This window comes from Mandrillus leucophaeus, unplaced genomic scaffold (assembly GCF_000951045.1).
Source record: "Mandrillus leucophaeus isolate KB7577 unplaced genomic scaffold, Mleu.le_1.0 Scaffold408, whole genome shotgun sequence".
Classification (NCBI taxonomy): domain Eukaryota; kingdom Metazoa; phylum Chordata; class Mammalia; order Primates; family Cercopithecidae; genus Mandrillus; species Mandrillus leucophaeus.
The window spans coordinates 1,709,295-1,723,270 of record NW_012104343.1 but is presented as its reverse complement, the minus strand read 5'-3'; the positions used below and the strand labels follow the sequence as shown (position 1 = coordinate 1,723,270).

General features: G+C 36.4%; 1 protein-coding gene across 9 annotated transcripts in view; it reads right to left on the bottom strand.

Moving 5' to 3' along the window:
- Positions 1–13,976, bottom strand: part of ANKS1B (ankyrin repeat and sterile alpha motif domain containing 1B) — a 1,315,261-nt gene that overhangs the window by 65,842 nt on the left and 1,235,443 nt on the right. For all 9 annotated transcript variants that reach the window (XM_011992230.1, XM_011992227.1, XM_011992229.1 and 6 more), the window contains 2 exons: positions 7,567–7,695; positions 5,525–5,596 (listed from right to left, as the gene is read on the bottom strand). In XM_011992230.1, the coding sequence (XP_011847620.1) occupies positions 5,525–5,596; positions 7,567–7,695 (201 nt within the window). The remainder of the gene's footprint in view (positions 1–5,524; positions 5,597–7,566; positions 7,696–13,976) is intronic.

Here is a 13,976-nt window from a genome sequence, read left to right as displayed (position 1 = left end):
GACACATGGGATTACATCAAACTAAAAGCTTTCTGCACAGCATAGGAAACAACAACAGCAGAGGAGACATCTTAGAGAATGGGAGAAAATATCTGCAAGCTGTACATCTGACAAGGATTAATATCCAGAATTTATAAGGGACCCAAACAATGCAATAGCAAAACAACAAATAATCCTATTTTTATTTCTTTTTAAGAGAAATTTCCTTGAGAACAAACACCTGTGAATGATACTAACCATCAGCGATGGGATTAGAGAGAGTAAGACTGTAGAGAGTATTAAATTGAATATAATGGCTTACCTCTTACAGTAACAGATGTTTCCTAACTGTATATTTAATTAGGGAAGTGATGCATTACTGTATATTAGTGAAAATTAAACCCTGGGGCAAAATTCAGGGTTGGGGGATGGGGGATGGGTAAACCTAGGGAGGCAAAATTGAAGAGTAGGGCCTCAGCTGGCCAGAGCAAATCCTTCACTTCACCAAAAACTGTATGTCTTGGAACCTTTGAAGTGGGAGCTATTCATACCAACATAAGAACAGCAACAAACCAACCCACTGAAAAGTCAAAGCAATATACTTATGGCTCTGTAAAATCCAGTCCTGTGGACACATTATTTAAAAGAGGTAACTCTCAGCCAGGTGCGGTGGCTCACACCTGTAATCCCAGCACTTTGGGAGGCTGAGGCGGGTGGATCACTTGAGGTCAGGAGTTTGAGACCAGCCTGGCCAACATGGTGAAACCCTGTCTCTATTAAAAATGCAAAAATTAGTCAGGCATGGTGACGGGTGCCTGTAATCCCAGCTACTGGGGAGGCTGAGGCAGGAGAATTGCTTGAACCCAGGAGGCAGAGGTTGCAGTGAGCCGAGATTGTACCATTGCATTCCAGCCCGGGTGACATGAGCGAAACTCTGTCTCAAAGAAAAGACTTCCTCTCAAGCTTGGCGTTTGGTCGATGGGGACCCACGGGGGTTCAACATGTGTATCGAGAAGTGTTCTTTCTGTTTGGGGCCCATCCACCCTGGCCATGGCACAATGTTCATCTGCAATGATTGCAAGGTGTTCAGATTTTGTAAATCTAAATGTCATTAAAAACTTTAAAAAGAAGTGCAATCCTCACAAAGTTAGGTGGACCAAAGCATTCTGGAAAGCAGCTGGTAAAGGGCTTACAGTGGATAATTCATTTGAATTTGAAAAACGTAGAAATGAACCTATCAAACACCAGCGAGAGCTATGAAATAAAACTACTGATGTAATGAAGAAGACTGAAGAGATCAAACAGAAACACCAAGCTAAATGTATAATGAACAGATTGAAGAAAAATAAAGAGCTACAGAAAGTTCAGGGTATCAAAGAAGTTAAGCAAAACATCCATGTTATCCAAGCCCCTCTTGCCGGCAAAGGGAAGCAGCTGGAAGAGAACACGGTACAGCAGCTACAAGAGGATGTGGACATGGAAGATGCTTCTTAAAAATCTCTGTAACCATTTCCTTTATGTACATTTGAAAACACCCTTTGGAGACTTTAAACTGCTAAATTATTAGTTTATCTTTTACATAAGGTCACTTAAATGAAAAGTGATTAAAATATGTTTTTCCTACATTGCCGTCTACAACACATCATATATTATGGATGTTAGATTGCAACTCAGTGTTAAATCATGAAAATTCTACTTATAACTATAGAAATGAATTGTGGACGTAAAATGGTTATACCATTTGGATAATGGCACTAGGCAGCATTTGTATAATAACTAATGGGAAAAATTCATGGCTAGTGATATATAAAATAAAATATTCTTTGCAGTAAAATATTCCCTTTATTAATGTTATAGAAGGGAGGATACAACAAGGAACTAACAATTTGTATGACAGTGTCAACTATTATTTTGATTTTAGAATTTCCTGTTTTGCTTTATTTGCATCTTAGAAGAGCATAATGACATTGTTTGATGAAGCCTAATTATGCTGGACTGTTTTGAGCTGGTTTAGTTGTGGTAGTTGTGGATGTTGGGGATGAGAACTGAATAATCTTTGCCTGAAATGACACTACACTCTAGAATTTCCACTCTGGAGAACACTCAGTCCTAACTTGTGATTCCTGGTAGAACAAACTTTATTTTTCTAGCCTAGCAATGATCTAGAAGCAGAGGAATCCCAGTGCCTTTTAAAAGTTATTATGTGGTTTTCTTTTAAAAAGCTCCTGTTTTTGGAAAGTAGAATTTATGGGTACAACATCTGTTTATTATTTGCACATAAAATAAAACCATTTAAAAAGTGGAAAAAAAAAAAAAACCAGGACAATGAATGTTCCTGGCACATTGGAGAGGCAGTCCAGTCTCTGGATTCACAGTGTGGGTAGTGGAGTGGACTGCCTGGTTTCAAATCCTGGCTCTGCCATTTGCTGTCTGTGTGACCTTGCGTAAGTGACTTAACTTCTCTTCGCCTTTGTTTTCCCATATGTAAAGTGGAAGCAATGGCAATATGTACTTCATGGACTGAATGAACTAATGCACATAATTCAGTTGTGCAGGGCAGGGTGTACAGCTCTCCACTGTTACCTGTTATTAGCCCTAATAAACTGATTTTAGGAGGGTATGAGTACATGTCATTTTTAAGATCATCTATTATGATCCCTTAGGCTGACGGCAACTTGAAAATGCCTCTATGGTAATACTTCTATCACTTTGGGGGTAATTAAATGTTCACATGTTGGTTTTCTCCACTAGATTGTGAACTCAGTGGATTTTAGTCATCTTTGTTAACAAAGTACATTTAAGGAAACATTTATCAGAATTGGGAATCACACTGATTTACTAATTACTGGGAGAGACATTTTAATTTTGGCTAAAATGCATACTTTGAACAGAAAACATCTTTTTTTTTTCAATTAAAAGAATGAACAGGTAACTCTTAATCTACAATACTTTGGTCTAATAATATTACCGTGAATCAACTTTTTAGATCATCTGTGTCCTAAAGAAGTTTTCATGGGGAGTTCTGATTGAACTGGGACTTTTGGCTGAAATGTCACCATGCTGAGATCAGAGAAAACAGCAACTTGGGGTTCAAACTGAAAATTAGCTGCAAGTTGAGATCGACATCATTTATAGTTGGTGGAAGTTCTAATTCATAATAGAATAGCTCCAGATAGCAGATCAACCCTACGCTTCTGGTTTTGAAAGACTCTGGTGAAATGTAGTGAATGCAACCTTAGCTACTTTATCAAGAACTGAGACTTATTTAATCCAGATTGGAAATAAGGGTTTATGATAGGCCGAGAAGTAATGAAGTTTCTGTTTTCATGTAAACTACGTAAGCACCAAGAGCAGCAAACCAGAAAAATGTCCCCCAAAACAGAAGAATGGCTTCTAAATACATGTTTTTTTCTAAGTTTCATTTTAAGCAACAGACGAGTATTTAACTAAATTATTCTCTACTGAGACTACTAAAATGGCTTTTCTATTGCTATCAGGATGTAATTTCAGATCCACTCAATTTCATGAAATTGACTGAGATTCAAATCATAGATCTGGTATATTTTAAATGATGCTGCATGCACTAGGCAATATTGATGCTGATTATGACACCGGAGTAGCTGGACTCAGGTAATTTAGTTAAGAGTATTAAATCAGAGACGCCAAACTAATTTATTAGACATGTTCATGAATATTTCCAAAATTATTATGAGGCTTGATGAATGAAAACTTTCCCTTTTTCTTATTGTTCATTGGTGACACAAATTTGGTCAGATAAATATTTAGAATATAAGATTTCCAGAATTATAAAACCAGGGAGAACTCTAAAGTGCATCTAGTCTAATGTTCTCATTTTATATGTAAGAAAACAGAGGATCGGGGAAGCAGGAGAATGTAGTGGTTAAAAGCCTGGGCTCTGGAGTCAGACAGACCTGAGTTCCAGTCTCACATTGGCAAGTTATTCCCCGTGTGACCTTAAGTAAGTTATTCAACCTCTGTAAGCCTCCATGTCTTCATCTGTAAAATGGGGACAATAATTGTACTAGGGGACACTGTAAGGATTCAGTGAATGTTAGTAGCTATCATATTATTTTTATGAGTGATAAGTGACTCCTAAGGCAAATAAGCAGCAATAGAACTAGAAGTTAAGAGTTTCTGACACATACAGAAGCTTTTTTTCATCTAAACACAGTACCTAAGTTAAAAATTCACTAGTACTGATAACTTAAGTACTGTATAACTCTATATTAAATAGAAGGATAACTATTTCAGTCTTTTTTGCTATTAATTGATCAAAATATTAGTGATTACATATTGAAGTCTCAATTTCATGAAGATTCACACATATTTAGCTTTCCATAAACAAATGGATATTTCATGTTTACCTTCATAGCTGTTTCAGTGTAATTATATGCTCTTAAATTATTTTCCACCAAAAGCTGCTCATATAAAATAAACAACAAGGTATATTGGCCGTAAATAAAAGTTAGCATTCCACTTACTAATGACCTTAAATTTGACTTCAGTTAGATGCTATATTGAGTAAGTCTGATATTCTTGATTTGTGCAGTTACTCAGATACCACCATAGCTTCTATACACCCGCTATGGAGGAAGCAAGAATAAAGGACACACAAAAGGAAAAGGTGGGTCTGCAATATGAGTTAGAGTTGCTTTGGCTAAAATAGACACCTAGGAATCAAGCAGCCACTAATCACAGATATTTGGAATAGCCATTTTTTTTGTGTGTGTGACAGAGTTTCACTCTTGTCACCCAGGCTGGAGCACAATGGCACGATTTCAGCTCACTGCAACCTCTGCCTTGAGGTTCAAGTGATTCTCCTGCCTCAACCTCCTAAGTAGCTGGGATTACAGGTGCGCACCACCATGCCTGGCTAATTTTTGTATTTTTAGTAGAGAAGGGGTTTTGCCATGTTGGCCAGGCTGGTCTTGAACTCCTGATCTCAGGTGATCCACCTGCCTTGACCTCCCGAAGTGCTGGGATTACAGACGTGAGCCACTGTGCTCGGCCTGGAATTGCCATTTTTGGTCAACATATGCACTTAAATAGTTCATTCCACTTGAAGTTGAATATTTTTCTTAAATTTTAAAAAAACTGATAAGAAATTGCATAAAGAATATTAGCTTTATATAATATGCTCCTAATTCTTCTGCTTTTGATAATTTTAGTTAATTGGTGATCTTTTCAGTAAATATTCTCAGACTATCGAGTGAGTGCTTAAAACCTTTTCTCGTAATAAAGATCATTTTTCTAATCTCGAAAATGATACAATTTTAAATCTTTAAAAATAACTAAGAACAAATATAACATAGTACAAATATAGCAAATAGACATTAACTCAAACTATAGTGAGATAAGTTCAAGTCTAAACATGCAGAAAATGAAAGCACCTTTTTATGTAATACCAGTGTGATTCAGCAGACCAACAGATGAAGAAAATAGTAATTTGAAACGTGGCAATTTGTATCCATACCCGGTATTTAGTATTTCAGCTACTAGAAATAAAGTAATTTGGCAGACTTACCCGCATTTTTGCACAAGCATCTTGGGTTGACTCTGTCCCCCTAAGCTCTTTTATCAGCATAGAACCTAAATACTAAAATTAAAAAAAAAAAAATTCAATGATTTATGAAATGGAATATAAATATGAGCAACGTTTTAAAAACAAATTGTGGAAGTATTACTGGCTAGGTTTCCTGGCTGTAAGTTGTTGCATAACTTTAAAAAACTGACAGTAACTAATCCTAACAAATAAATGCATTCATAGAGAAAATGCAGCAGAATTAACCATAAGTTCTGGGGGCTGTAATTGCTCTTTATAATGAAACTGCAGCATCTTCTAAAGATGCCGTCTTTCAAATCATATTTAACTGCAAAATGGGGGCATCTAAAAATGTTTTCCCCTTTTTTCAGGCAGCAATGTCTGCAAAAATAAATCACACTACTATCTCTGTAATTACAGGGTTGCATGAGACAGCTGAGAAGCTAAGCAACATGTCCCCCATTTGGGCTTATTCTGCTGCATAGGTAATTAATGTTAGGCTTTTAGGCAGAGATGCAGTTTTGGACCTTTTTCATTCACAGCTGTGTGCCCTATGGTTGATCCACCTGAAAACGGAATGGGAGGGTAGGGGGAGGGAGAGAGGCATTCTCAGTTGTTTCACAGGGGAAGAGAGCTGGGTTCCCGGTGCAAAGTGCCACCTGGAGGGCTGAATGGAGCTAGAAGGATGACAAAGTCTCCCAAGAATTGCCAACCACTTTGCTGTTAGAAGACCAGATCCCATACTGTATCATCCTGGTACAAAATGCCCCCCATACTCCAGCTTCTGGCTGGGGCCAAATGGTTTCAAACAAAATGTCTGATTTGCCTTTCTATCAATTGACTCTTCTTCAACCTTTTGAAGCTTTAGTAGGGGTTTTCTCTTTTGTCATTCCTCCACCCCTTGCCCTTTCCTCACATCCCCAAAGAGCTCTATATACGATTTTTTAAAAAGTGAATTACAATAATTATTTTAGAAGATATTTGATGGACACTTCCTGACAAGACTGGAGACATCCTAGTACTTTGCAGAGACGGGGATGGGAACCACTCTTGTGGACTAGGGAAGTCCCTGACTTAAAGAAGACGTGAGAGGGCACAACAGGAGAAGGCGTCGTCAGGGCCTTGGAGAAAGGCACGTTCAGAAAGGCTCAGGGACTTGGGGTTTGGAGGGAGTTTTGGAGGGAGGAGCCATTTCAATCCTACAGTTTTGGGCAATACCACTGAAAGAAATCCAAAGCTGCAATATAAGTAAGCAGTAAAAGAGGGGCAGAAAGCAGAAAATGAAAAAAAAACAAAAAACAAAAAACAAAAAGAAACTCAATTGCTATGAGATAACCACAATGTCCATCTTAATCAAATGAAGGTGAAATTTATTATCCTTTGGTAAAATCCTTATCTTTTAAGTTATCAGGGAAGTTTGCCTGATTGAACTATTTCTTTTTGGGAGGCAGTTTCAATGCACTGCTGAAGGTTCAGCCACTTTTTCTGCTGTTGTCATGACAACCACCACTTGACCCCAAACCTACAGTATCTTTTGAACATGTAGCTGTTCCTATTACATTTCTCAGCTAAGTATAATTATTTCCTCTCTTCTAAAAAACTAACAACAACTAAGAAAGAAAAATAGTATAATCCTATTGATGACTGTGAAAAGAATCTAGTATTTACATAAAGTGGCAGACCCAATGTTTGGTGAGTGAGCAGAGATGTATATATGTGCCATATTTACACTCATTTCCATTTTAAGATTGTACGTTATCACATTCATTTAAAAATATACAACTATAGAAGAGGTCACAACAGACCTTAAACTTACAAGATTAAAAAGGTTTTTAAGCTCTAGTTATTTGGACTTTCTCTTTGGATAGAAGGCTACTTTAAGAAACAGTGAAGAGAAAAACACTTTAAAAATTTCAGTGATGGATATGGATATTTTGGTATATTTTCAATATAAATGGCAAACAAGCCGAAAACATACCCCCTATCTCCACTTGGGCCTAAATACTGAATTGAGGGTAACTTACAAAAGCTTTGTAATCACATGACTGGAAGATAAGCTTCTCTGGGTGATGCTGCCAGTACTGTACCGGAGTGGAGGCTGTGGCTTCATTCGGAGGTCGCAAGGTAATGGAAGGTTCTCCCCAGTCTCCTGTCTGAAAATGACATTTATTCTAGAGGCAATATGAGCAGTCAGCAAAGTTCATTCCCTATAGCTACCCTGAGCTCACCTTACACACATGTGCTGTGAATGTGCCAATGCATTTGGGTGTCTTATGTGAATATAAATACTTTGGTTATTACATTTTTATACGTATTAGCATATTTCTCAAGGCTGAGTTAATTTGTGAGGTGTGGAGTTGAATTATTTTATTTTTAGAATGACACCCTAAGCTAAGTCACTTTAAAAAAAAAATGAAGATATTCATAAATGATTTACTAATCACAGTTTTCCATCACAACAGCAAAGGACATACAATCTTTGAAAGAATTTTCTGTTTTTAACTTGACTGAAATTTTTAGTTTGAATGGCTTTCACATTCAGAACACACGGTTCTATAAATTTCAGTTCCCAAATATGACATGTACTAGCCACTTTGAATAATTTTAGATCTCTGGAGAAATGGTAGTGTAAGCATGATGCTAAACAAAATTTAAAAATTTACTAATGGGTGACAACGAGTTTCTCTCGTCTGAATTCAACTGCACTGATTTAATGATGCTGTGATTGTCTCAGATGTATTCAGCTACTTTTCTCAGAAAACTTAATGTACCAATGAAGACTAAACAGTGAAATGCCAAGTTTGGTCACCCGTACATATGCATGTACTTTGAGGATTCTGATTCACAAATACAAGCACATTCCCAAATGATGGTCTATCATATAATACAGACCTAAAACAAGAGGACCTCCCATCATTTCATTTATCATTTTCCATAAGGTTAGCCTCAACCTGTTTCATCACTATAATAGCTTAATGTGAGCATCTATAAAGTCAAAGGCCAGTGTTGGCAGGTATTTTCTGGGCTCTACTCTGATTTACATGAGATATTTCTTACTCTTTCTCCTGGGAAAGATTTGGATTTTTCAAAACTCAGCTCTTTGCTCTCAAATGGACATAACTAAAATTAAATAGGCAGATTTCTAGAGTTACTCTCATCTAACCTAGATTTGGCTATATATAGAACTATGAGAAATTACTTTTCTCAGGAGTTGGAAGAGTATTAAAAGGTCTCATAAACTCCAAAACCAAATAAAACCTTAGTTAGAGAACAAGTTCCACAGAAGTGCTAGAAAGTGTGTTGACACACTGTGGGATTTCTTAAGGAGAATTTTTAAGGAGTCTAGGACAAGAATGCAAAATTTTGGATGCAGGTGTATGTTTTGGGAGAGAAAGGAAGTTCTCTGCTTCATTAAATTCTTTGAAAGAATCTAGAAACCCCAAAAGATTAAGACCCACAGTTCTCTAGGAATGGCATACACAGGGTGCATATTTTGGGGAGAACTAGCTCTCCAATTTTCTTTGTGCAGTTTGGACTTACATTAGGTGGCATATGAAGTAGCTGCCAATGATAAAAAGCCCTTCCTAGAGGACTTCAGTAACGCCGCAGGCTTTTTTTCTTTTTTTTTTTTTTCTTTTTTTTTAATAGCAGTGGAGTGCCTGAAGCTTTTCTCCTTGAGATGGGTCACTTCGAATTGCAGGAAGAGAAAGTGAGCATCACGCTATTTCCTTGGCTTCTCACTGTAGTTAGTGTGTGACCAGTTGGAACTTCTTCGGCTCTTCTCTCCTGCTCTGTTCTCAGCCACTTTCTCCATTAGTTTGGTTTTGGTTGCTGATTTACTTTTACATTGCTTAATCCTCCTATTCTCTATCTGTTGGTATTTTTTATTTTTGTACACATTTATGGGGTATATGTGAAATTTTGTTACATGTATATTGTCTGTTGGCATTGTTAAGACTTTACTTGCAATATTAACTTTAGCATTTTTATCTGTTTTATTATCCATTCCTGACTCATTCTTGAGTTTTTCTTTTATATTTATATGAATTTTTAGTTTATATAAGTGATAACTGACTGCAATTCTAAAACTAGATTAAGTTTTTCTTTGCCTTCTTATTTTGATTTTTTTCTTTTCCTTCTTTCTCAAATGGCTGGCTCTTTATTCTCTCTCTGGTCTTTATTTCATCTGGCTGTAACTTACAAAACACTAGTATAAAATTCAAAATATAGGATATGTGGATTTCAATATCATTTTGAAGCTGAGTATAATCACTTTTAAGTGATGATAGCTTAAAACTCTGGAAACATGCAGCTATGGGTTCTCAAACAAAAGCTTTACCCAAATCTAGCAAATCATCCTCTAATCTCCCCCATTAAACTTCTCCCTCCTTCTCCCGCTCCCTCGGTAAAGCAACAACAACATGGCAAACAGGTATTGTACATTTAAGTCACAGGTAACACTGTTAACAAAACAACAGAAGTTTGCATGCAACTCCGTGGAATGATGAAAAAGGAGGATCTGGTTGGCTTCCAAAGATCCTTTGATCCAGTGTCTGCTGATGTGACAACTCAAACCAAGCATCAGATCTTCATGTGAACCCTATTACAGTTCAGCAGAGGTAGACCTTGGCCAAGCTCAACAGGCAGTTTTCAAAAAAGTCTGAACATGGCATGAGCTGGTGGTGCCATGAGTTGCAGGGCCAGGGCTGGGAATAGGACTAGGGGTGAGAATGAGTTGGGGGAAGCTAGGGTTATGAAAACATTTCACGTGTTAGTACATTAAGCATGCAAATCATATGCAAACTCATTCTCTAATTGTTCAATTAACTCACACACTTTTATAATTAAACTTTAATGTGAGTTCCATACATTTAAAGCCAGAGCCACAGCCAAATGCTGATCCAAATATTTACATCATCCACATAAGTTGTAGCAGCCACTGTGGGAATAACAAGCCCCGGCACATACATTCCAATCTCGGTCTGGAAATCACTGAAATCCCTTATTTGATAACCACTTGAAGAAATTAGTGGAACATTCACTTAAATCTGTTTAGACAGCGCCATCATCTGCTCTCCTATGACTCCACTTTGTCCAAAAATCACAAACCACTTGCTTTGAATTGAGAGTGATCTGATAGGATCTTCCCTAGGTGCTGAGGTGGGAGATAATTACAAGGAAAAGAAATATAATCCTTATTTCATTTTCTTTGTGGCCTTCAAACATTGCTTCAGTTCAAATATTGTTAAATTCCCTATGGGGACTGAATCTACCTTTCTGGAAAGAGACACTGAATTTTATCATATTTAGTGCTATTTCCAGAAATTCGTTTTGAAACAGAAGGAAAAGTGTTCTTAAGATTTAATTTATTAGAAAATAATTTCTTTTCTGCCTGGAAATTAATCAACTTCTCTCCCTGCCCCTGCCTATTTTTTTTTTTTTTAAACTTAGATCTAAAAATATTTAGAGGACTCAATTTGTAGATGTTAATTCTTCTTTTTGGAATTAATTTAATGGGAATGGATGGACTCCAACAACTGGACTTAACATTACACTGTTGTAAAGGACAGGTATGACCTTGGCCCTTGGCTGGGATTCAGCTTTACCTGGTTGACTGCCAGTAAGAACAAAAGAGTTCAGAGAACAAAGGTGCCTTAGGTCTCAACCCTCCTGGAGGCTGAATTACAGCAGGAATGAGCTATGGAGGAATTAGGTAGAGTAGTTACTATATGGAACGGAAGAAGAGGTCAAAAAAGAAATAAAGATTTTTGCCTCATACATAAAATCATTTTGAACTTTAAAACCTAGTGTTGGGTCTTGTCGACTAGTACATTCATGTCTACATAATACTTGCATCTCCTTAGGCAAATATTTTTAAATTTAGTAATTTTCCACTTAAGAATGCTTATTAAATATTAAATAACAGACCTAAGAAGTCTTTGGCCTCAATAATGGTTTATAATCAAAGCTTATCTTTAATGAAAAGTAGACCTAAACACAGCTAACAATGCAATATTTAATTAGAATAACAAAATGAAGTAGGAAAAGTTTAGGGTAGAATTCTGTCATATTTTGAATTATTATTGACACAGTAGTCTTTGAAAGGATTCCTTAAGTAATTATAAATGAGAAATTAAAATGATTCAAGGTACTCCTAATAAATGTCTTCAGGCTATCCCTTTGGCACTTAAAATATTTACAGAAAATCTTTCCTTTAGGTTTATGTATTTGAATGATCTTAATATGCCAAGAATTTTGTCATGGCTTAAAACTTCATTTATTTGGTATTTATTATTATTTTTTAGATGTATGCTTAAGGCCTTTTCTTTTTTTTAATAAGCACACTAAAGAACATCAATTAAACAGAGGAAAATGTACATCATTAGCTCTCTTCTTCAAACTCAAATAAAAACTAAACTGCTAACATAAAGAAAAAAACAATTTGAGATTAGAATTTTAAATGGAGAATTGATTCTGTTTAACACGTGTTTGCAACTGCTAGCTACAAATTCATAGTCTGGGTGAGTTTGAAGGACTATAATTGGACCACATCTAATATAATGTAATTAAATTAAACATTCTCTTATACCAACAACTGAAAAATACAAAAGCATCAATGGAATTTAGTTAAAAAACAAAAAACGTCACAAAAGTCTATAGAGAGATTTTTACTGGATGGCAGATTCCAAATTGCAGCTTTTAAACTTTGCATTATTTCAACAGCTGGTAAATAGCTGCAAATTTTAAGTTCACATGCACTGGATGCCTATGGCAAATTCTAAAACAAATCGTATCAGGTAGCTCTCTCCCTCCAAAAGGGAAACTGAATATTACATATTCTATATGCTCTGAGAACACAAAGGAAAAACCTTCTCTATGTTATTTTCTGTCTTTTTTTTTTTTTTCCGAGATGGAGTCTCTTGTCACCCAGGTTGGAGTGCGATGGCACAATCTGGGCTCACTGCAACCTCCACTTCCTAGGTTCCAGTGATCCTCCTGCCTCAGTCTCCCAAGTGGCTGCAATTATAGGCATATGCCACCACACCTGGCTAACTTTTGTATATTTAGTAGAAACAGGGTTTCACCATGTTGGCCAGGTTGGTCTCGAACTCCTGGCCTCAAGTGATCTACCCGCCTCGGCCTCCCAAAGTGCTGAGATTATAGGCATGAGCCACTGGACTAGGCCTTTACGTTATTTTCTTCTTAAGGAAAAAGTTTCCTAAGGATGTCAGTAGATAATTAAAAGCCATGCTTACAACTTAGTTTTCTAACATTAATAGAAAAGTATGGCATTTTCCAAGCCTTGTATTATTCTTTAAAAATTTTTAAAATTAGGATTTAATTGATTTTTAAAAATAGAACCTTTAAAATCTTTTCTATGAGGACTGCTCCCACCTACTGGCTTGTAAATTTAGATCTGAATATTAACAAACATTATTCTCAATTTCTTCAGAACACTTAATGAAAAACTAAAATGATTTTAAGGAAAATTATTGTTTTAAGGTTTTACTTTCAATGATTCTGACAAATTTCAGAGATGGGCTACCCAAACCTACATAAGATACATGTGATTACATTTACTTTCTGTAATCTCTAAGGCTTTGAAGAATGCTATACACAGCTCTATGCTTATAAATATGCATACATATATTTGAATGTGAATGTAAGGAAAAGGCTTCCTATAAACATTCACACACATACGAAAGCAGGATGTTGTAGTTATTCTTTCAAAAAATCTTCAGGAATGAAGAATGCTTGTTTGATCAAATGCAGTTGGTTATACTGAATTTGTTCCTTTAGATGAAAAAGAGCAGAGATGGCCACTTATGAACACATAAAAGCTCTGATTAGCATTTATGAGTTCAAGAGGAACTGCTGGGTCACGTGAACACCAGTACCAGGCAATGTATAGACACCACGGTCCTCAAGAGCCAGAAGTCCCATGCATAGGAGGACATATGTGCCTGATGCAGCATCCCAAAAGGCACTTCACAAAAATGCCTGTGGCATCCCTTCACATGCCGCCCCAAGAATTCTGCTCAGTGATTCTCAACCAAGTGTCTCAACTTCTCAGACAGCAGCCTATCCAATGGGAGAAATTCAAAAGGGTGTGCAAATAGAACAGTATTTTAAAATACAGAACATAAAACCCCAAACATTTAGATGTTTATTTTCCAAATAGAAATAAACTTTTTCTAAAGTATGCAAAGGTGAAATATGAACATTTGAAAATTACACAGCTCAGAGTAAAATGGGTCACAATTTCATACAATTTGCAAAGATCAATTCAGTACTGTCAAATGGAAAAAGGCTGAGAACCACTTTGTAGCTGTAACCGTGCCTCTCCCAGCTCACCTCCCCCCACATTTGCATCAAATATATACAGAATAACATGCAAATCATACTCAGAAATTTCTCACAAGTAAAGCACATG